Source organism: Equus przewalskii, chromosome 5 (assembly GCF_037783145.1).
Source record: "Equus przewalskii isolate Varuska chromosome 5, EquPr2, whole genome shotgun sequence".
NCBI lineage: Eukaryota > Metazoa > Chordata > Mammalia > Perissodactyla > Equidae > Equus > Equus przewalskii.
The window spans coordinates 69,937,692-69,961,313 of record NC_091835.1 but is presented as its reverse complement, the minus strand read 5'-3'; the positions used below and the strand labels follow the sequence as shown (position 1 = coordinate 69,961,313).

The following is a 23,622-nucleotide window of genomic DNA, read 5'->3' as shown; positions in this document are numbered from 1 at the left end:
CCCTGTTAGCAACCACCTAGTCACAAAGCAAACTCACCCATCCGTTCTGGGAGCACAGTGTAGTGGTTAGGAGCTTAGCCTCTGTGCTCTGACTCCCTGGTTCAAGGGGCTCAACTGTCGCAAGCTGTGTGATCCCAGGCAAGGCACCGATGCCCCCACGCCTCCGCTGCCTCATCTGAAGCGGCACGCACTTCCCAGGTTATAGGACCAAACGAGCCCTACAATCCTCACTCGCTGGTTAAGGATTAAGTGAGTTGATGCATGTAAGGCAGACCACAGTGCCTGGCACAAGTAAGTTCTCAAGAAATGGTAGGTATTAATTATATTATACTTTGTATCATTAAATTATTATCAGAGAAGCAGTCAAAAGCAGACTCTGAAGCCAGACATACTGGGTGCAAATACCAGCTCAGACACTTGCCAACTGTGGGACCTTGAACAAGTTACTCCAATTTCCTGTGAGAATTAAATGAGCTAAAATATATATAAAGTGCCTCAGAACACCCTAGCATTTAGTAAGTGCTACAGAAGAATTTGCTGTTATTATTATCTTTGCAGTAGAATCAGCATTGTCAACCAAGCGCCACGTGGAACACGTTTCACTCAGGAGTGTCAGTCAGTCCTTTCCCTTTTACTCCCTTCCTTCCTTTTCTCCTCTCTCCTCTCTCTCCCTTTCGCCCTTTTCCACTCCCCTCCTTTCCTTCTCCCTTTATCTTCTTCCTCTCTCCCTCCTTCCGTCTCCTCCTTCTTTCCGTTTTCTTTCTCTCCTTCTTTTGTCTTTTCCACTGTCTCTTTCTGTCTGTTTCTGTTTTAGAAGCAGAACTTGTTTTTCTCAAACAAGATCTTCTGTCCCGCCCCCCCCCCCCCCCCCGGTATGTAAAACAGATAAACCAGGAATTGCTCTAGTTGAGGCAAGAAGAGGAGCTTGGAGCCCAGCCCAAGCGACCTCTCCCTCCTGAGGCACTTCCCCGGAATCCTAGGGCTCTGATCCATTGGACTAGATGATCTCTAGGTCGTTTACAACGCAAAGACTAAAAACGATGATTAGACGCTAAAGGCAGAGAGCCATCCAGCTGGCAGCTACAACAATCAGTGCACGGGGCCCTAGGTAAGAGAGCTCTCCTCAAACTGAGTGTGAACTATAATAGCTGGATTACAAAAGCCCAAGGATCTGATCCAGGAGGATGTTCTGTAAGAGGTGTAACTTTGAAGATCTGTCTGCATGATAATCCTTAGAGGCAACATACTGGTTCCACAGGGTTGAATATAACCGCACCCTCCTCTCCCCAATGCTGCTGACAAAATCAAATCGATCATGGAATAAAAAAAAGTTTCCCAACATTTCACCAAGAACAAGATGGCTGCCTTAAATTAGTCTACTTTCCCTTTTCCAACCAGCTGGATGGTGCCCATGGCGATGGATTGATTTTCGATAGGGTGCTGTCGTCAGGTTTCTGATTGGCTCCCTGGTTGCTAAGAAAATGGTTGCCTTGGTTTTTCAGATTTAAGGGCCACAGTGAGCACCACGTGGGAGTCTGCGTGGGAAAGGAAGTCTGTGAAGAAAATTTGCTTTGGCTTCTTCCTCATAGAACTCCCTCCCTTCCCAAGGTAAATTTAGTTTTCTTCCCCAAAAAAGAAAATGAAAAGGTTCTCTTATTTCCATAAATTCTTCTAGTACATATTTGGAAATCTGGTTCCGTTCCCTTTTTTATCTCCTCCCTTCGCCAAATGTCTGCGGTCCGCCGGCACATGGAGGTTGAAGCCACGACTGTTCACATTTTTGATGGTTGACATGATTGTAATGTGTTACAGTGAACTAGGCCCCAAGTCTTGCAGATAGCGAAGAGGGGTTTCCCCACCCGCTGGTTCCTACAGGGTCCTAGCTCTCTCTTGTCCACATTTACTGAGAAGGGAAGATCCTCGGGATCTTTCCCCGTTCACCGAAGGTAAGACAATGTGGAGTTTTGAGAACTAGATCAATCAGGTAAACAAGGCGGTTTATAAAGTGACTCACCACTCTGTAAACTGTTACTGGCCCCACATGCCTGGAGTGGCTAAGTGTTTGGTTTTGGGGAACGGGTGAGCATTTGGGGGGAGATGTCCAAAGCTCTGTGGGGTTTCCCTTACTTTCCTCCTGCGCATTGTCAGAGAGGGCACCGTAGGTCTCAACCTCAGGGGCCTGGGAACTGTTTGCAGAGAGGGCCTCAAGATTCCCCCGAGATGGTGGCACGGTAGGCCATGAGGTTCCTGAAGGCAGGAGCTTCTCTCAGTTCAAGCCAACAGTTTTTAAGCATTTACAGTGTGCTAGGCACTGGGAAAATGCTGATGGACAAGAGTCTCCGTTCTCACAGAGCTTGCAGCCACACTGGGAAAGGCAGACACCAGCTAAGTAACTGTACTGACACCTGATGCTTGTCAGGTGAATAAAAGAATGAATAAATAAACTGTGGCAGCAACAGCTACGGTCAGTTACCTCTAAAGGAGAGTTTCTGAAACTGACCTGAGAATCAGGAACGCCAAGTGCCATCCCTGCTTCCTCATCCTTCTCCCACAGCTTCATTGCTTCGAGGAGAAGTAAAGCTACAACACTGCCTTGCCTCCACCCCAACCCCGGTCCTCTGAGATATCCCAGAGCCGATGGTGTTGCTGCCTGCGAATTCTGCTGAGTTTATTGGATCCTGGTGAGCGTGTTTACAATGGGATACGGATGGGGCAGAGCAGGCAAGATTTTCTCATTTTTTTACAGGATTCTGGAATTCTCCGCTGTGGTTTCCAAACCATTAGGTAGGTAGGAGCCTGCTTCTTTGGTTTTAAACAGTAATTGTTTTAATCATTGGGTTAAAATAACGTCAGAGTTTCCTAACTGAGGTCTGGGAAGCAGGAACAATTATTCATTCAATGCTTGTAGCAATCCTTAAACACAGAGGGACAAGTGGTTAAATAGGAATGGATCTTTCTTAATGTCCTTTAATTCCCTCTCACATTATTCAGCTCCAGCCATTCATCGTTCTGTGCTGACAGCAGTTCCGTCTCATCAGCGTTAACAAAGGGAGTCAATACCAGGAGAGGGGCTGGGGGAGTGTCTGAGCAGAAGGGAGGAAAGGCCCAAGGACTGTGAACATTAGGGCTCAGAGGAGGGAGAAAAACCTGGAAGGGCTTCCTACCCAGGACACAAGCACAGCCTCCCTCACCCCTGAGTTACCCATGAAACTATTTTTTTTTCATGTGTGTGTCGGTGGGTGGAGGGTGGAGAACGAATAGAACAGGACGGAGAGAGAAAGAAGGCGACGGGGAGAAGGGGAAGAAAAGGGAATAGAAAAGGACCAAGTCACGCTCCCGTGGTTTCTATCCAACTCAGGAGAGGGGTGGAGGCACTAAGGCCTCCAAAAGGAACCCTGTGGACCGGCGCTCCCCATCAGCCAAGCACAGCAGAATTCAGTTCAACAAACCCTTTTTCAGCATCTACTTTTGTCAGACCTGTGCTAGGCCATGTCGTAATCAACCAATAATTGCTGCACTGCACCCATCGGTCTCCTGTGCTGATGTCTTTGCCAACAATAAAATATGCCTGTCGGAGGTTGTTAGCTTTTCTTTCTCAACGGCCATAGATACTCAGAGAAATCCTGTCTTGAGCTCCAAGGGAAGAACAAAATTACCGAAGGTTCTTAAGCTAGTGTTTCCCAGCTTGGAATTCTGATGGTCTGCAGTTATTCACCTGTAATCGCAAAGTATAAACTATCAAACAATGACCTCAATGGGAATTAAAGACAATAGGAGTAAGGGGCCAGCCCTGTGGCCCAGTGGTTAAGTTCGTGCGCTCCACTTCGGTAGTCCAGAGTTTCACCGGTTTGGATCCCGGGCGCGGACATGGCACCGCTTGTCAGGCCATGCTGAGGCGGCGTCCCACACAGCACAGCCAGAGGCACTCACAGCTAGAATATACAACTATGTACTGGGGGGCTTTGGGAAAGAAGAAAATGAAGATTGGCAACTGATGTTAGCTCAGGTGCCAATCTAAAAAAAAAAAGGTAAAAAAAAAGGAATAAGTGAAGTTGTGCAGGCAGCGGAAAGCAGTCAGTTTAATATTCCTTTTACTGGATACGGTCTTAAGATTAGTCTGGGTAGAGTCTAACTCCCTGCCCATAGTTGGAGGTGTAAACACTCCAGGGGAGCTCCTCTCTAGGGATCCTCCCTCCACTGCAGACGCCCCTGCCCGACACACACACACACACACACCGTAGAAGTGCTCAATGGGCATAAATGACTCAAAAGATAACTTGTCCCAAGGACACCGGGATAATTTTGAGTCTCCCAATCTTGGGACTCTGGTTACTGTTGTGTGAGCCTGGGTATCTGAACTCGGAAGAAGAGCAATCTGAGGCCTCAAGAACAGTCTGGATCTAGAGTGGGACAACTCAGCCAAATCAACATGAATCAAGCCAAGAAGATTCATGCAGAAATCAATCAGAATCTCATGAGAGAAAACCTGGTCAGCGCCTGAATCTACCTCCAAAGAAAGCAAGAGGAGCCTGGAATACAGACCACGATTAGACAGAAGGCTGACACTTGCTGGGGGCACTAGGGTGGAAAATCTTCAGATGTTCCCCAGTCATGGGGGAGTCACCGAATGCGGAGGTCAGGCCCCGACAGCAGCGTCGCTGCCGACCTGCTGGGACTCAACAGCACTGCTCGCTCCCTGTGGCACAGGGTGCTGAAGAGGAGGGGTTCAGCTCACCTATTCACACGTCGAATATATTTATGGATATGTGGGGGTGGCTGAAGAGAGGCAGAATTAGGTGCAGTCAAAATGCACAGTAATCGTCCTCAAGGGAAAACCAAAGGGGTTGTGAGTAGCTAAAAGGGAAAAGAGGCAGGTATGTTTTGGGGTAGAGGGCACAAAGGGGATCCCATCATTTTATATCTTCACAGTTCTCCAGTCTACATTCCTTTATGCCTCACGTCACTCCACTGGCTCCTCAGGATGATGACTACAGAGACTTTTTTTTTTAAAGATTGGCACCTGAGCTAACAACTGTTGCCAATCTTCTTTCTTTTTTTCCTGCTTTTTCTCCCCAAATCCCCCCGGTACATAGTTGTATATTTTTTCAGTTGTGGGTCCTTCTAGTTGTGGCATGTGGAACACTGCTCCAGCATGGCCTGATGAGCGGTGCCATGTCTGTGCCCAGGATCCAAACCGGTGAAACCCTGGGCCACCGAAGCAGAATGCGAGAACTTAACCACTCGGCCACGGGGCCAGCTCCTACAGAGACTTCTTGAGACCCTCTGGCTCATTGGTGTCGTTCCTTCACATTTCCTACCTATCTGTGGACAATGTGGCAGCAGCTTTGATGTCCTTACTGGATTCTGTGCTTGTAGACTTGGGATGCTGGTTTCCACAACCAGTAGACTCTATTCCTAAAGCCCGGAGACAATTTTTGCAAAGCTCAGACCAAGGGACAGGGGTTATATTTACCATGCACACTACACATTTATATCTCAGCAGCCTGGACTGACATCCCAGGGCACATACCTTCTACTAGTGTATTTGTAACAACACTCAATATACTGTTGATTCTATCTTTCCGTCCATAGGAGGCCAGTTGGTCCATGGAAACTAAGAGAGATCCAGGGCCTTTCTTCTTTATTTCTATCTCAGTTGTAGCCTGAAAAACAAAACAAAACAAAACAACAAATCAGGTGAGTAAAGTCTTCTAAACATTAAGGCTGGGCCTTACTGGATAGATAGTCCAGAGTGTGAGTAAGAACATATGCTCTTCATCACATCTTTTTACTTTGATCCTGCAATCCTACTCACCCTAGGAAGTAGAATGGAACAAGATGGCCATCGACCATCCTTAGTTCTACAGGTGACAAGACCAAGTCGTTTAAGTTTGTACACATCCACAACAAACCCAAGAGTCTGGCTGGGACCCAAATGCCTCATCTGCTCCGTTCCAAGCACGAGTAGAAAGACCAGATCCGCTGGGGCAATGTCCCAGAAGGAGACCCTGAGCTCTCCTGTCCCAGGCTCACAGCCACAGCATTTGGCTAGAACTGGACCGCATGAAAAAACAAGTCAAATTCGTCTCTACTTGAAATTTCATTAAGGGCCAAGTCCCTGATCACACTGAGTATCACAGACATTGTTTCCTCCACGTGTAGAAGCACCATCATTCTACCATACTGCCCCTCCCAAATGCCACAGCTGGGCCCAACTGAACATCAGCAAGTTGAAGTTCTACCCTAAATCTCCACCAAGCCTCTGTAAAGAAGTATGGTAAGGTTTGCTATCTTTTTTGTGTGTGTGAGAGGAAGATTGGCCCAGAGCTAACATCTGTGCCAATCTTCCTCTATTTTGTATATGGGATGCTGCTACAGCATGACTGATGAGCAGTGTGTAGGTCTGCACCTGGGATCTGAACCTGCAAACCCCAGGTTGCCGAAGCAGAACACACAAACTTAACCACTACAACACCAGCCCAGCCCATGGTTTTGCTACCTTAATTAAATACACTGCATCATATATGTTGATGCTATCCTTTTAAAATTTTGTTTTGAGTTAACCTGCAATGTTCAAATTCCCAACCAAAGAGAATGAGCAGAAAACACCATCAGACTGTTATACAAAACATGCTCCACCGTGGGCAATACTGGTATGGCAGATGACAGCAGAAGGTTTCTCAGTGTCCCTTGCTGGTGCTGTCTGTGCAAACCTGAATGGGTTGCATCAGATCAGGCTTAACCGGGGGCTTTCTAGTAACCATGTTGTCCACTTTCACATGTCACCCATGTAAGGCTGGATGCCCCTTCCATGGTGGAGGTAGGAGGGCAGAGACAGTCACCACGCCTCAGAGGAGAGGGTAGAGGCCTGTGTGTGGGAAGTTAGAGAAGCATCCATGTGATCAGTACCAGCACCATCCTAGCTGTTTGGAGAAGAGAATAATCACCTCTGGAGAGCTACATCAGAGCCTGTCTGTCTGCATATACGTCTAGATTTTAAGAACCGTAAAAAGAAAGTTCCCGGCAGATTACAGTTTATCTTATCACAGTGTTTCATCAAACGGTTTCACTGATTCAGACATTGGTTTACCTTAGGGTTTTGTTTATTTGTTTGTTTGTTTGTTTGGCAGAGCTACAGAAGAAATGGAAAGGAAAAAGAACTGATTTCCTCAGGAATTCCTGGCTGCATTACGATACAACATCTGTATATGTAAGAACAACTTGTTAACCGTTACCTCAGGTCATGATAAAGTATATTTCTTTGAGAAGCCACTTTTTGCTCCAATTCTCAGCCTGATATTCATGACACTTAATAAATCAGATCAAACTACTACATTTTAAAAATGACAATCATCTAAAAATGAACACAGAAAGGACTCATGTAATGGACACTCTTATTTCTGGCATTTATTGATTCTAGATTTTTACTGAGCTGCCCTTCTGAAAATCTACAGCACATGGTAGATCACTTTCATAATGCCGACCCTCAGGGTACTGTAAGATTTAATGGACCAGGTAATTCAATAAAGAAGGATGAAATTGCATTCAATATGGCTTTGGTACTAAGTATATCTTATTGTTTTCTGGGCTTGCTGGAAACAACAAGATATAAGTTCTTCAGACTTTAATAACATTAACCTTAAAAAAACAGAATTAATAAAAATGCTGTCTAAAGGACCCAGTCAAATCATTAGATTATCATTTAGTGATACCTATTTGAAAATTAAAGCAATTTTTAGTTTACATTAGCAGGGATATGTGGAGACAACATTTATAACATTAAAATTTGTTCCATAATAAGATGTGTTATAGAATCTATCTGGGGCTGGCCCCGTGGCTGAGGGGTTAAGTTCGCGTGCTCCGCTACGGCGGCCCAGGGTTTCTCTGGTTCAGATCTGGGTGCCGACACGGCGCCGCTCTTCAGGCCACATTGAGGCCGCGTCCCACGTACTACAACTAGAAGGACCCACAACTATAATATACAACTATATACTGGGGAGATTTGAGGAGAAAAAGCAGAAAGGAAAAAAAAAAAAGATTGGCAACAGTTGTTAGCTCAGGTGCCAATCTTAAAAAAAAAGAAATATATATCTGAAGTTTCAAAAAAGAAGTAAATGAAAGAAGACACCAAGAAATGAAAATTTCATGGGGGCTGGCTCCGTGGCCCAGTGGTTAAGTTCGCGTGCTCCGCTGTGGCGGCCCAGGGTTCGGATCCTGGGCGCGGACATGGCACCGCTCGTCAGGCCATGTTGAGGTGGCGTCCCACATCCCACAATTAGAAGGACATGCAACTAAGACATAGAACTGTGTACGGGGGCGGGGGGAGGGTGGTTTGGGGAGATAAAGCAGAAAAAAAAAAGGGAAGACTGGCAACAGTTGTTAGCCCAGGTGCCAATCTTTAAAAAAGAAAAAAAAAAAAAAAGAAATGAAAATTTCAAAGCCCACACTTGGGGATTTTAGAAAGTAAAGAGAAATTCATTATGTTATCTTTTTACACAGGCAAGAGCATTTAGCATAGATGCAAATAACTGGTTCCATCAAAAAGTCTTGTGGTAACAATAAGATATCTAGAAAAATCCCCATATATTTGTAAATTAAACAACAGACTTCTAAAAATCCATGGATCAAAGATGAAATAACAAGGAAAATTAGAAAAATACTTAGATGATAATGAAAACACAATACATCAACATTTATGGGCTGCAGCTAAAGAAATAGTTAGATAAAATTTTATAGCTTTAAATTATGAGATTAGAAAATGAAAAAGATATAAGGTCAGTGCTCTAAGCTTCCACCACAAGAAACTAGAAAATGAAGACCAAATTAAACCCTGGGTAAGTAGATGAAAGGAAATAATAAAAATAGGAGTAGAGATTAATGAATTAGTAAATGGACAAACAACATGCCATCAAAAAAGTCAAATGTTGGTTTTTAAAGAAAGATTAATAAAATGGATAATTCCCTTAGCAAGACTGATCAAGAAAAAAAGAGAGAAAACTCAAATTATAATTTTCAGGAATAAAAAAGGGGACATCACCACAAATCCTAGTGGCATTATTAGGATAATAAAGATATACTGTGAACTTTATATCATTTCATCTTGGATGAAATGAACAAAATAATCAAAATACAACTTATCAAAACCGATAGAAGAAAGAGAAAATCTAAATAGCCCATATTAATGAAAGAAATTATAATAAAAAAATCTTACTACAAAGAGAACTCTAGGCCCAGATGGCTTCACAAGGGGATTCTATCATTTATGGAAGAAATAATACCAATGTTACACAAATTCTTTCAGAAAACAGAGGATAAAGGAATAGTTATCAACTGTTTTGTAAAGCTAACATAACCCTGATACTAAACCTGACAGAAACATTACAAGAAAAGGCAATTAAAGACCAAGATCCCTCATGAACAGAGATGTGAAATCCTTAACAAAATATGAGCAAATAATCCAGCAATATATACCAAGGATAATATATCATGACCAACAGGGTTTATCCCAGGAAAACAAGGTTAGTTTAATATTAGGAAAAAAGTCAATGCCATTCATCATATTAACAGAATAAAGGAGTAAAACCATATCATCATCTCACAGATGCAGAAAAAGAACATTTAACAAAATTCAACACCTCTGCATAATAAAATTTCTCAGCAAGCTAGGAATTGAATGTAGAAGCTTCAATCTGATAAAGAACATCGATAAAAATGTCCAGCCAATTATACCTTTTGGTGAAACATTAAATCCTCTTCCTCTGACACTGGCAACAAGGAAGGATGCCTGCTTTCATCACTTCTATTCAATTTTATATCTGAAGTCCTAGCCAGTGCAATACAGCAAGAAAAATAAATAAAAGGTATAAAGGCTGCAGTTTCTGTTATTCACAGAAAGCATTTTCAGGCATGTAGAAAACCCTATGGAATTTTTAAAAAAACAAAACCCAAACCTAATACAACCAATACATTAATTTATCAAGGTCACAAGATACAAGGTCAATATACAAAAACCACTGTATTTCTATAGTCTGGCAACAAATACCTGAAAATAAAATTTCAGAAGTTCTATCTTCTACAACAGTATAAAAAAAAAATCAAATACCAAGGAATAAATATCATGAAAGACGTGCAAGACTCCCACTACAAACTACACAACTTTGCTGAGAGAAACTTGAGAAGACTTAAATAAATGAAGAAATACACCACACACGCATAGACTGGAAGGCTCAATATAATTAAAATGCCAATTCTTCCCAAACTGACTTATAGAGTTAGTGCAATCACTACCAAAATTCTAGTAGACAAATGTAGTATTGGTATAAGCAAAGACAAACAGATCAAGGAAATGATCTTGGGGTTCAGCAAATATTTCTTGGACAAGATGCAAAAAACATTATAAAACTGATTTTTGGTCAACATGCTAAGTCAATTCAATGGAGAAAGGAAAGTCTTTTTAGCAAATGGTGCTGAAAAACTAAATATCCACCCAGGTCGACTCCTATCTAATTTCATACACAAAAATTAATTTGAGCTGAATCAGAGACCTGACTGTAAAACTTGAAACCATAAAGCTTATAGAAGAAAAATATCTTCACCATCTTGGGGATCAGCAAAGATTTCTTGGACAGGATGCAAAAAAATCATGAAAGAAAAAAACTGATAAATTGGACTTCATCAAAATTAAAAATTTAAGTATCTGATAAAGGACTTGTATCCATACCATATAAAAAAATTAATTAATAATAAAAAGAACTCAGTTAAAAATGGGCAAAAGATGTGAACAAGTAATTAACAAAGAAGATAAAGGAGAAGCTGATAAGCAGATGAAAAGATGCTCATTATCATTAACCATCAAGGAAATGCAAATTAAAAGCAAAATACGGTAACATTTTATACCCACTAAAATGTTAAAATCAAAGACTAACATCACCAAATGTTGGCTAGGATATGGAGCAACTAGAACTCTAACTATACATTATTGGTGAGAGTTTTTAAAAAGTGGTGTAACTGTTTTGGAGAGCTATTTGGTAGTTTCTTATGAAGTTAAACATACATTTAACATATGACCCAGGAAGTTCACTCTGAGGTATTTATTCAATATAAATGAAAACATACGTCTACAAGAAGAGTTGTGCAAGAATGCTCTCAGTTAGCTTATTCATATTATCGCAAACCGGAAACAATTCAATGTCCACCAACAGGAAAATGGATGAACAAATTGGAGTATATTTATACAATGAAATACCACTCATCAATAACAAAGAATGGACAACTGATAGACAAAACAAGATGAATGTATCTCCAAAACATCTTATGGAGTGAAACACGCCAAATAAAAAATAATGTAAATGAATCCACAAAAATGAGAGAAAACTAACCTATGGTGACACATGTCGGAAGCGGTTGCCTGAAAAGCGGAGGAGACTGACCAGAAGACGTACTTTCTGAGAGAGTCTTGTGGTAAAGGGGTTTAGGGGATAAGCCCCAATGAGTCAAAGAGCGCCTTCTCCACCTTCTTTTTACCCACATCTTTGGTAACTCTTGCATGAGGGTACCCAAGGTTCTACTGCGACACTGATTATGCAGTGGAATTCCTTTGAGACGGAATATGGAGCACAAAATGTGTAAATATCTGTATTGTGGACATAAATGAAGATCAACCAAGTGAGAAAAGCAAAGGCTATTTATTCTGAGCTTGACAGAGTGAGGCAGTCAGCCACTGCCACGTGCGTTTTTGCAGACTCAAAGGCAGGCAGAGGAGTGGGGAAGCTTGACAGTGGAAGAAGGGGAGGCTTCAGGTGTGCCCTGACTCAAGGCTGTCGGCATGGGGAAGCTGTAGGCAGGCTAACTAGGTGTGGGGCATCCTATGTGACTGGTTAGGGGAGCATATTTGGCTTTCTCTGAGTGGACCTAAGTTGGAAGCAGGGACAAAAATTAGGGAAGTTGTCAGTTGTCAATCAAGCCCTGGCCATTTTGGGCTACTTGTTACAGAAGTTACTGTTTCGCTTCCCAGATTGTCACTAGAGATGGCAATCTGGCCTCCTGCCAGTTGGTCTTATAGCAGGCTGGCTTCCTGGGCTTACTATTGCAGATAAGGAGGCTGGCTCCTTGGGCAGGTTGTGGGTGACTGTTCTGTTTTTATATAGGGTATATAGGGTCTGGTCATTGTCTGTTTATATACACAGTCTCTCAGTATTCATCAGAGCAGATTAGTTAATGGAGAGACAGCAAACATATGTGATCACTGTCAACTGCCTAAGATGACATAAACCAAAACTGCCTGCAAAGAACATTACTTAAAAGTGCTAAGCACCAGTTGGGGGCTAAGACCGTGTCCAGAGAAAAATACATCCGTACTACTGAGAAAACCTCATCTGTTAAAATCAGGGGACACGGAACACCAAGATGGGTGGGTAGTTCCTGAAGTCCCTCTCCCGATGTGAGGTTCTGAAAGCTGGGACTGAAAGTCCAGGTACTTGGCTATTGTTTGTTTCTTTATTTCTATCTTTTCATTTTTTAAAAAAACTGAGATAAAGTGCACATAACATAAAATTCACCATTTAATTGTACACATAAAGTGTAAAATCCAGTGGTTTTTAGTATATTTACAATGTCGTACAATCATCACTACTAATTCCAGAACCAGAGAAAAACCCGGTAGCTGTGAGCGGCTGATCCCAGTCCCTGCCCCCAGCCCCCGGCCCCCGACCATCTGCTTTCCGTCTCTGTGGATTTGCCTCTTCTGGACACTTCATGTCAATGGAATCATACAATGTGTGTCCTTTTGTGTCTGGCTTCTCTCACTTAGCATAACGTTTCCAAAGTTCACCCATGTTGTAGCATGTATCAAGACTTTATGCCTTTTATGGCTAAATAACATTCCATTGTAGGGACATATCATATTCTGTTTACCCTTTCACCAGCGGATAGGCACTTGGGTTGTTTCTACTTTTTGGCTATTATGAATAACGCTTTTGAATATTTATGTGCAAGTTTTTGGGTGAACACCTGTTTTCAGTTCTCCTGGGTAGATAGCTAGGAGTAGAACTGCTGGGTCATATGGTAACTCTATGTTTAATTTTTTGAGGAACTGCCAAACTGTTTTCCAAAATGGCTGCACCATTTTCCATTCCCACCAGCAAAGCTGGCTATTGTTATCTTGTACCAGACCACAGCCAGCTGCAGGGAAGAAAACGTGGAGCAGACTCTCCCACGTAAAGCAACTTCATAGCTACCTTTCAGCTACGCTCTGCTCTAGAACCTGGATTCTCTGAGGTATGTCTCTGCTATTTGCTCAGCTGCCCTATTCTTATTACCTGGGAGGTGGGGAGAAGATGTCTTCTTTCAATCAGGCTGAGACTCGAGGACCAGAGGAAAGATCACATATTCTTTCTTTCCCTTGCCTTGTCTCTTCAGGTCATTTTTTTTGGCAAATGGAGGTGTATACTTTTTGTTTGTTTTGTTTCGTTTTGTTGGGGAGGGAGGAGGAGAATGAACAACATTTTAAAGTCAGGAGCCTCTGCCTTTTTAAAATTCAGCCTCTAAGGAGCCTTGGTACAAAACTATCAGTAACAGGGGAAGCAACTGAGAACCTTAATTATGTTAAACCCAGTACGAATTTGTTCCATTTCTCTTAACTCAAACGCAAAGTTTATTAGGGCATTTAGCCACTGACTCCCAACCTCCTAAACTGTAGCTCCCTTCTCAAAGAGGCATCCTGAGACATCTGCAGATGGCAGATTCTGACCACATTTCTATAGATCTGCCCAGGGAGGCTCAGCTTGTTATTGATTCTAAATTGCTTTCACGTGGAAATACATAACTGCAAATTTATCAGGCAGTCACCTTTTGGAATTAAAGTTTAGAGCATTTTAGAAGCGGTCTTAGAACCTAGCCATTTATCTCCTGTTCAAGCCTTTCTCAAATTTTTGCAGTATTCTGCTTTAAAATAATTTTACAATAATTTCTCCTTCTCAGACAAAGGATCTTTAGAATCTTAGAAGGAATCTGACGCTCTCCAAGTCAAGCAATTCAGCAGAAACCCCACTGTCTACTTCTCAGGTCTAAAAAGGCCAAAAAAGTATAGAGAAAGGAATGGAAACTGGCTTTCTGCATACTAAGAAATGGGCCAAGCAGTGTGCTCCACATTTTACAAATGTTACTACATTTAATTTTCACAATAGCCCTATAACAAAGGTCCTTTTACCTCTTTTTCACAGATAAGGGCTTAGAGAGGTTAATTTCCCAGGATCACGTGAGTAAATAAAGTAAAGCACTTGAGCTTTAGTTAGGAGAGTGTCATGGTTAACGGTTAATGCTCCGGAGTGAGATTGCCTGGATTCAAATCCTGACTCTGCTGCTTACTGTGCAATCCTGGACAAGTTATTTTATTTCTCTAAGCCTTGGTTTCCTCCTCAGTGAAATGCAGACAACAGCAGTATCTAGCTCACAGAGTAGGGTTGTGAGCAGTAAATGAGATAATGCTTGTACACTTGCAAGCTAAAGAACATGCTTTCTGAGTTACGTGTGACTTTCGGATCGTCAGAGGCACGTGCTTACTCTCTGAGTGAAGAACCATGATTCTCACCTATTTTGCCAGCTCAGAGATGAAGACATGGGAAAAGTCCCCTGATCCTCTGCTTCAGCAAAAAGCAAGAGTGAAAATTTCCAAACTATCAAAAAATCATCACCATTCAATCACAACTGAATAATTAATGAAGATGTGAAATAGTTTTCAATGAGGCTCTAATGAGGTCATAGCTTTTTTTCATGGGGAATATTATATTTCTTAAATTGAGCCTGAAGAAAAAAAATACAGATGTGGCATAACCTAAGCATTAATATTGTGTGCGACCAACCTGGTGACCATCAGCGGCTCCTACAAAGCCTGAGCATCTGCCTGGGAGCACTCTAACGCTTCAGGCGAAGACAAGTTAATCCGTGGCTGGAGACACATCCAAAATGTTTGACAGGAAGAGTCGCTACATCCTAGCGCAAAGAGGTATTAATGGCTCATGTAGCCTGGGCTGCATATGACATTAATATATCGTGTCCTCCTATGATAAATGACTTTTTCCCACTTCCCCAAGGAGCCAATCTTTAAGTGGTCAGGAAGTTCTCTTTGGCATCAGGAAGACCTTGCTTCAAGTTCCATTTCCACAAGTTATGAAACCTCTGAGTCTCATCTGTTAATAGGATAAAACCACCTTCCAGATGGGGTAGTTATAAGAATTAGATGAGATCCTGCATACAAAGTGCTTAGCATAGTATAGTAAGAACTCGATATGCTGAGCTGTAATTATTATGCCCACTGTAAAAAACAGGAAAGTGTAAGGAAGAAACAAGTCACCAATAATTTCCCCTCCCAACGGCAACTACTGTTAACTTTTAGTCATTCATCTTTCTGCACGCAGCTTGTCTCTATGGGGTTCTGGTGTCATTCTGTCTGCAAACTGTGTGCATTCTGGATTGGTTTGGTTTTGTCTTTTTGGCCTATTAATGCAACTTAGCTATTTCCTCATATTGTTATCAATTAGCAAGTGCTTCTTTATGGCTTCTAACAAAATAGTTTTTCCTAGTTGTGAAGCCCTTGGGAATGAGATAGTCCTCCCACCTCACCTCGCTGCCACTTTGGGATCTGGCCTCCTGGCCTTGGGAATCCTCCAGTCTGTCATTATCATCACTTGGGACCACTGCAAAGGCTCTCCTAAGCGCTTACAGGCCCTCCAAACTGGAAGGTAGCACCCTGCAGGCCACAGTATAAGGCAGTGCAGAGCCTTACACTCCAAAGCCATCTGCTCAACTGCCTCTCCAATTTGTCTCCCACACAGTATAACAGAAGCTGCGAAAGAAACGAAAACAAACCCCACACCTGCTCATCTGCCTTCAGCTGAAGTTCAAGCTCCTTCTTCCCGGACACCTTCCTAATACCTTCTTTTCAAAGAAATAGCAAGATGTATTATTTGGCTTCAATATTTTTAAAAACTACCAGGATATCAAAATTTAACTTGGTTCTCAACATGTGAGTTGCCCCAACTGTACCGTCCATGCGCACCCATCCCTCATTCTCCATTGATACCAGCTGTTTTTTCCGAGAATATAATCATCTATCTAACTGGGGAGCCCAAAATTTACCTTTAGACTTATTTAAAATAAAGATATCATCTATAACATTTGTGGCCAACTATCTGGTTTGGGGGGAACTCTGGAACCACTGTTATAGTTATCCTTCTTATTATTGTTGATCTTAAATTACGGTTCCCCAGCAGAGCAATGGCCTAGGCAGAAAAGACCTTAAAATTAGCTGAGAAACACGAGGTTTCTGAAAGGCCTAAGATTCTGGCTCTATCACTGATGAGCTGTGTGACTTCAAGGAGCACAAATTCCCTGAGCCTGTGTCTCCATCTCAAAAACAGGAAGAATAAACTCTACTTCATCAGCCTCACGAAATCCGTATTTAGAACAAATTAAATAATGCATGTAAAAATGATTTGTAGCTTGTAAAGAACTATACAAATGTAAGGGGGAAAAGTATTTTGCTTTTAAATAAAAAGGCAGGGAGGGAAAAGATGATGTCAAACACCTCCTAACTGCCTTTTGAATAATCTGTACAGTCAACAACCATCCTAAAATGCTAAAAACAGATCATTCTGAATAATTCCACCCTTGATCGTCCGGTTTTCCTCCACACATGCATCATGCTAATTAAAGAATTGGCTATCTTCATGCTGTGTTAGAGGAAACTCAGGTGTTAAAACAAAATGGTCTGACATGCTATCTCAAGGAGCTTATACCAGCTAAGGAGGGACTGGGGAAAGTTAAGGAATTACAGGGAGGAAGGATTAGGATCATTAAGGTTATAACAATTTAAAACTAGAAAAAAGGTGTAAACAGCTTAGAATTTAAAGAAATGTTAAGAGATGGCTTTTCCCAAAGAGGGGAGCCCTTCTCCAAACCCCTAGACAAGTGACTTCGTGAAGGTATTATACGCAACTCCTCCAGAGCCTGACATTTGATTACATTTCAAATTCATCTTTTGCTTCTCTTCTTCTTCCTCCCCCATACACCATGTGTTCTTGCCCCAACCTCCTCCTTTTGCCTCCTTTGATTTATCTCCATTTCAGTCCCTCTGGAACGTCTGGGTCCAGTTGTGCGTTGGTTTCCTTAACCTCTCCGGTGCCTGGCTCTCCCCGGTGCACACCTCCCACCCTCAGCATGAGCTACACGCGTTTGTCTTTGGAAAAATCCCATCTCATTCTTGTAGAGGAGACGGAAAATTATTCAAAACTATATCACTTTTTTTTTTTAAATAGAAAGGAGCTTTAAATTCCAAGCTGTTTCCCTAAGAGGAGAGGACGTGGGGGGCGGGGAGAGAAGCAATGGCAGTTCCAAACCCGCTCAGACTTGGTCACTGGTGGTGGCAGGAGGCCATCCCCATTCCATCCGGGCAGGATCCGTCGGCCAGAGGCATTCAGTCAGAGCAGGTGGGCGGAGGGACAGGGAGGCGGACGGACTTGCAAAGACGGCGAGAAAGAAAAGAGGTAAAATAAAAGGAGTTGATGGGGAGGAAGGGAAAAGTCAGAAGATGGAAGAAGGGGGAAATGGAGCCAGGGATAAAGTGAAGGGGAACACACGGAGAGAGAAAGAGAACCAAACCAGGAGGGAGGAAACGGAAACGGCTAGGAGTAGAAACAAGAGTCGGGCCGACCCTGGGAGAGACCAGGTGGAAGGGGCAGAGCAGGGAGAGAAGAGGGAGGGAGGACTGCCATGCCTAGCCTCGGTCTACTTGTTTACTTCCTTACACTGTGGTCAGTAGCTGCCTTATCTATTTTCACCTCTGGCAGGAGCCGCCCGCCGATGTGGGAGCCGGGGCCGCCAATGAGGGACACCACGCCGTTGCAGTCCACCGTGCTGTTGCGCTTCACGCTGCGCCGCAGGCTGGGGAAGATGCGCGAAGAGCGGCTGCCCTGGCTGTAGCCGCTGTAGCCGCTGTAGCTGCTGCGGCGCTCGCGCGCCCGGATCGGGATGAAGAGCGAGTCGCGGCGGCCCTCGCTCTCCTCCACCGTGCTGTGCTCGTCGTCCGCAAACTCGTTCTCCGAGCCCGGGTCCCGGAACCGCCCGGGCCCCCTGAAGCTGAAGATGCTGCTTTTGCTGTTGTGGCGGGAGAGGAATGGCGAGCCCGGAATGCTGAGCAGTGACTGTAGGGACAGCAAGAGAGAGAGAGGGGCAGGCGTGAGACGGGAAGCTGACCCCTTATAGGCTGAGCAAAGGCTGTTACTTCCCCGACCTGGCTCCATCCTTGCCTTCCCATTGTCAGACCACCAGCGTTTCCAGAAAGCACTTCTGGAGGCTGACTTTCTACTACTGTTCAACATCCATTATTACTCACTTCTCCCTGCCCTATACCCTTGAGATATACCCGTCTTTGACCAGTTAACCATTCAAAAATCCTACTCACTGGTCACTCATGCATTGAAACGATGCTTTTATCTCATGCTCTCCGTGGTGAATCTACTGGGAAACACAGCAGTGTGTCTATTTCTCATTACTGTGGGCTCACATGGCGTGTGCCTTTAATTTACTCGAGTTAGCCTCTACGCCACACTTGGCAAAAAGGAGAGAATCTAAAAGTGGGTATCACTTGCCATTCTCTCAATGAGGACATGCCCTGGAGGTCAAGTACTATGCCAACAGTGGTCTTCAAGAGTTATTTTTCAGTTGAAAATTATTTATCTCCCCTCCCACTCCATTTTAAAGTCAACATAAATTTTTTTCATCAAAAGTTTAAATATTTGCAAACTATATAATTCCCAGCACTATTTTAAAATGAAACTCCCCTTTACCACTTAGAAACTTTTCATTTCTTTTTCTCCTTCAACTCATACTTCCATTCCACATTCCCTAGAGAATTTTATGCTAATATATATTTTATACTTTAATGTGTTTTATTGACCACCTCTGAATACTTTTCTGCAACAAAAGTGATAAACTATACTTCAAAAATTTTTAAATTTTCCTGTGACCATGAGTCTGTAAGAAATTTTAAAAACTCTCCTAGACTAAATTTTTTTTACAATTCTTATTAATAAAACTGATCAAGATATACAAATATGTTATACATTTTATAAGCAATTACTAAGCTTAAAAAGAAAATTTTATTAAAATGCATCTCTTAATGAGATGGATGAGGTTCTTGTTTTTTCAATTGGTGTTTTTGGTGTTTAAATATTTGTAGATGGTATTGCTTATTACTAGAATGAGACATGGCTCAACATCAACTCCCTCCCTTCTAATATTAGATTTTGAGTGCTGAGAAACCTTATTCACATAAATACGTAGTATCTTGGAACCAAAGAATTTTGTTATAGTAATGTCACTCAATTCTTTGAACTCCTTCCAAATTATATGCCAAAATCACATAGTAAGCTATCAGCAAAATTTATTTTAATCTATTGGTTGACAATTAAATTAGTTTTGCTTTCGAGTTTGTTGAAAGAACCGAAAACCACCCAACTTGCCAAAGGATTTATTATCTAGTTATTAGAAGCATTCCACTCCCTGATTTCTGTGGATACCAGAAAGGTTTTATTTATTATTTACTAATAATTATACGGGTTACTTTTACTTAAAGGAACCTTAGTTAACCCAACAGAAAAGGTTGGAATAATCAAAATGCTTTTAATTTCTATACATTATTGCCAACATTTTTTAATAAAATGTTTTTATCTTATCACATGCTTTAAAGACATTTTCATCAAAACCTTAAAGCCACAGATTTACCTCATTTAATTTATGAAAATTTGTAATGTCCTCACTGTTAAAGCAACTAGAAAAATCAGACTTACTTTCACTGGAAAAAGTATGACCTAATTTTTCATTTTAAATAAATGTATTAATATGTATCTCAGTGACAACTGCGTGGCTCCTGAACTTCAAACATCCCAACACCCCTGATTATAATTCTGTGTTTTACTCCTAACAGAAGTATGTAAGAGAGAGGTAAGTTCATAAAGCCTTACAATGGATTTACACTTCCTGGATTAAAGAAAACTTCAGACACTGATATTTTCAGTTGTCCCTTTGTTCAGCACCACAAGGATTTGTATAGCTCAGGGCAATGCACCACGTAAGACTGGGGATGATGGACAGGTATGCCTTCCTTTTGTAAAGTGGGAGAAGGTTGGCTGTGAAAGGGAAATAGGAAGAAGCACCGTGTGACTCTGGGCTGCAGGGCTAACCTTGGGCACAGGAATGCGTAAGTTAAAGAGCTGGGAATCAGCTTCCTTAAAACTGTGCTTGGAAAGTCTTCAAGTGCCCCAAAGGGATACACCCCCAGTTTTTGGGGTCCTGCCCTAAGAGAAAGAAACTTGACAAACAACTGACCTTAGCTAACCCTCCTTACTACCCTGAGATACTCAGTTTGCCCAATTATGACTGTGAAGGACTTTTCAAAATAATTAACCATATGAGACTTCTGCCTTAAAGTTTAGGCCTTAACCCTCCTGTAAAATGGCTCCACTGTGGAAGTGCTTTGTGGGCTGGGACTCTGCCAATATAACGCATATAAGTGCTAAATAAACCTTTTAAAATAATACTTCTGATGATAACCCTGGAAGAGCTGCAGGGCTCCTCTTTAACATTTCCACTCATATCTTTTTGTTACCTGGAATTCCATTTCTGGTTCTAGACTCAAAATGATTCCAGTTTCAGTCTCTTGCTATAATGTGTAAAGCTCCTGTGGCCAGACTGGTACATTTTCTTTGGATATTTCTAGTTCCATCATACGCCATTCTCCCACCTATATTTCCCTTGCTATGCGGTCTTTTCCTGCCCTGGCTTGAAGCAACGCACAAAACTCTGAGACAATAAATGAATTTGATCACTGGGGGCCACATCAAGAAAACCACTAAACATAGATCATTTTATATAAATGTCATTGTTAAATATATACCATATGCTGTCTATAGGCCTCTAGAAAAGAGGATGCAGGTATGTAACACCTCTGACCCCTCTCCCCATCTCTCTGACTTGTTTTGCTCTTCTGCCCTATCCCTCCCCAGAGAGCAGCTGCATTAGTTAGATTCCAGAATGTTCCTGAGTCTCATTTACGAGAGGATGGTGTCACTGTGTTAAAAGCGCACACATGTAGCCAGCTCTTATACTTCCTTCTTCCACGTTGTTGGGTTCATAAAGGGATCAGGGCCTCCTCCAGCTCACTGATTGCTATTCCTCTCCTCACATATGTTTGGGGACCCCCACTGATTCACGCCCCTGAACCAGTGCTCAAAGTGTGATTCATGGACCAATGCTAGTATTTGACCCGCTACTGGTTTGCAATGAGACAAGCAGAAAATCTGAGAGAAGCATTTAGAAACTTTTAGAGTAATTAGACATTGTCACAACATACAAGAATGTGATACGGGGCCGGCCCCGTGGCCGAGTGGTTAAGTTTGCCCACTCCACTTCGGCGGCCCAGGGGTTTTACTGCTTTGGATGCTGGGCATGGACATGGCACCGCTCATCAGGCCACGCTGAGGCGGTGTCCCACATAGCACAACCAGAGGCACTCACAACTAGAATATACAACTATGTACTGGGTGGCTTTGGGGAGAAGAAGAAGAAGAAGAAGAAGAAGAAGAAGAAGAAAAGATTGGCAACAGATGTTAGCTCAGGTGCCAACCTTTGAGGAAAAAAATGTGATAATTTTTTCTAGAAACTTATTGGTATTATATTTTACAATTGTATCAGTTCATGAAGAATTGGGAAAAACAGAAACTGGTCCTTCACCACAGATAGTTTAAGAAGCACTACTTTAAATGATGCGGCTGGCCAGAAGATGGTGTAAGCGTTGTAAAATGTACCTATGATTTTGTTTTAATCAGGTTGGTAAGGTGACAGAGACAACTGCCTTTGAAAGAAGAGTTTGTTACCTATAGATCCCAAGGGAAGGGGCAGCATGGCATGCCATGCAGGGGCTCCTGGAGCTACAAGGGTGAGTCAGGAGGCAGAAGGAGTGAGGGGAAAGCACGGCCCAGAGCCTTTCCTGTGGTTTCCAATGGGTGAGGCAGAACAAGCACATTTGAGCAAGTTTAGGACTGGATAGTTCGAGGAACTTTAGGCAGACTCGGGACTACAGGGGTGGTCCTAGCTGTCTAGCACCTGGCCCTGGAATGACTGAGGGTAGGGGCAATATTGGCTTGCTGTGTGAGAGTTAGAGAAAAGGAGAAGGTTGGTGAGACAGGTTTTGGATTGGTTGATGTGCATATGAAAGGCACACTTCCAGGCAAGTTGTTTACTATCTCTAAGAATTAAACTAGCATGAGGAGGGAGTCTCTCCCCAGCCAGCAAGGCTCCTAAAATATTAAGCATCATAAAACACAGAAAATAAAAACCATGATTAATATGGTAAGATCCCGGGATTGGGCTTATGCGGGACAGGAAGCATCCTTAAGCTTCCACCCGCATATTCACTGCAGTTTAACATAGAACACTGCGGCTCAGGGCTAAGCCTAGATGTCAATTAACTGTGCTTGGGCATATCTCTCTCTCTTAAGGGCCTCAATGGACACAAATACCGCCAGGACAAGACAAGATTCAGGCAGTCCTGGGCTCCTCGGCTAAAACTCATGATCACACTTAATGTCATCACTCCACGTCCTAAGAATGGCATTCAAGATCCTCCGAGCTTTGACCTTAATTTACTTTTTCCATTTTATTCCTCACTCTTTCCTCCACATACCCTACCATTCAGCCACACTGCCTTCAGGTCTTTATTTTCTCCATTTCCAGGGCATACTCCATTTTCAGCTGTGGAAATCCTCTCTGTTCTCCATGGTCAAGCCCTTCAGCTTCTTCCTCTTCAAGCTTCCTTAACCCTCCCACAGCACAGAGCCCCTCTTTCAGAGTACTTATGTTCTACTTTTTACTACATAAAGTTCTTTGTATCCATACTTTCTCTGTCCTTCTTTTGTTTTTTTTTTTTTTTTCCGGAAGATTAGCCCGAAGCTAACATCTACTGCCAATCCTCCTCTTTTTGCTGAGGAAGACTGGCCCTGAGCTAACTAACATCCGTGCCCATCTCCCTCCATTTTATATGTAGGATGCCTACCACAGCATGGCTTGACAAGTGGTGCCATGTCCGCACCCGGGATCCGAACCGGCGAACCTGGGGCCACTGAAGCGGAACATGCACACTTAACCGCTGCACCACCGGGCTGGCCCCTATCTCTTCTTTTTTAACCAGTGACAAGTTCCTTAAGGACATACTGCCTCATTCACCTTTCTATCTCCTGGAGCGCTCTGTATATCGTAGGTACAATGTTTAATTTAATCAACATGTATTTGGATTCTATAGCACTGTCCCATACCTGCTTTGGGTCACTGCCTCACTTTTCCTAGCAAGCTTCCCTGGACTGAGTCCGTGATTTTATATGAGGCTAATGCTGGGTGCTGAAACTGCCTGGTACATTAGATCCCCATGTTAGGAAGGAGGTTTGATTTATTTGACAAACGATCATGAAATACCTATTGTTCGCTAAGTAATGTGGATACAATGGTGAACGAGACATACAACACGGTCCCTACTCTCTTGAAACTTGTAGCCTCTGAGGAAACATGGCAGAC

At 42.7% G+C, this 23,622-nt stretch overlaps 1 protein-coding gene across 11 annotated transcripts in view; it reads right to left on the bottom strand.

The window, feature by feature from the left end:
• Window positions 1-23,622, bottom strand: part of SCN8A (sodium voltage-gated channel alpha subunit 8) — a 176,470-nt gene that overhangs the window by 48,117 nt on the left and 104,731 nt on the right. For 7 of the 11 annotated variants that reach the window (XM_070621361.1, XM_070621362.1, XM_070621360.1 and 4 more), the window contains 2 exons: window positions 17,802-18,197; window positions 5,531-5,663 (listed from right to left, as the gene is read on the bottom strand). In XM_070621361.1, coding sequence (XP_070477462.1) covers window positions 5,531-5,663; window positions 17,802-18,197 — 529 coding nt within the window. The remainder of the gene's footprint in view (window positions 1-5,530; window positions 5,664-17,801; window positions 18,198-23,622) is intronic. The other 4 variants (XM_070621364.1, XM_070621368.1, XM_070621363.1 and 1 more) reach the window with 1 other exon arrangement.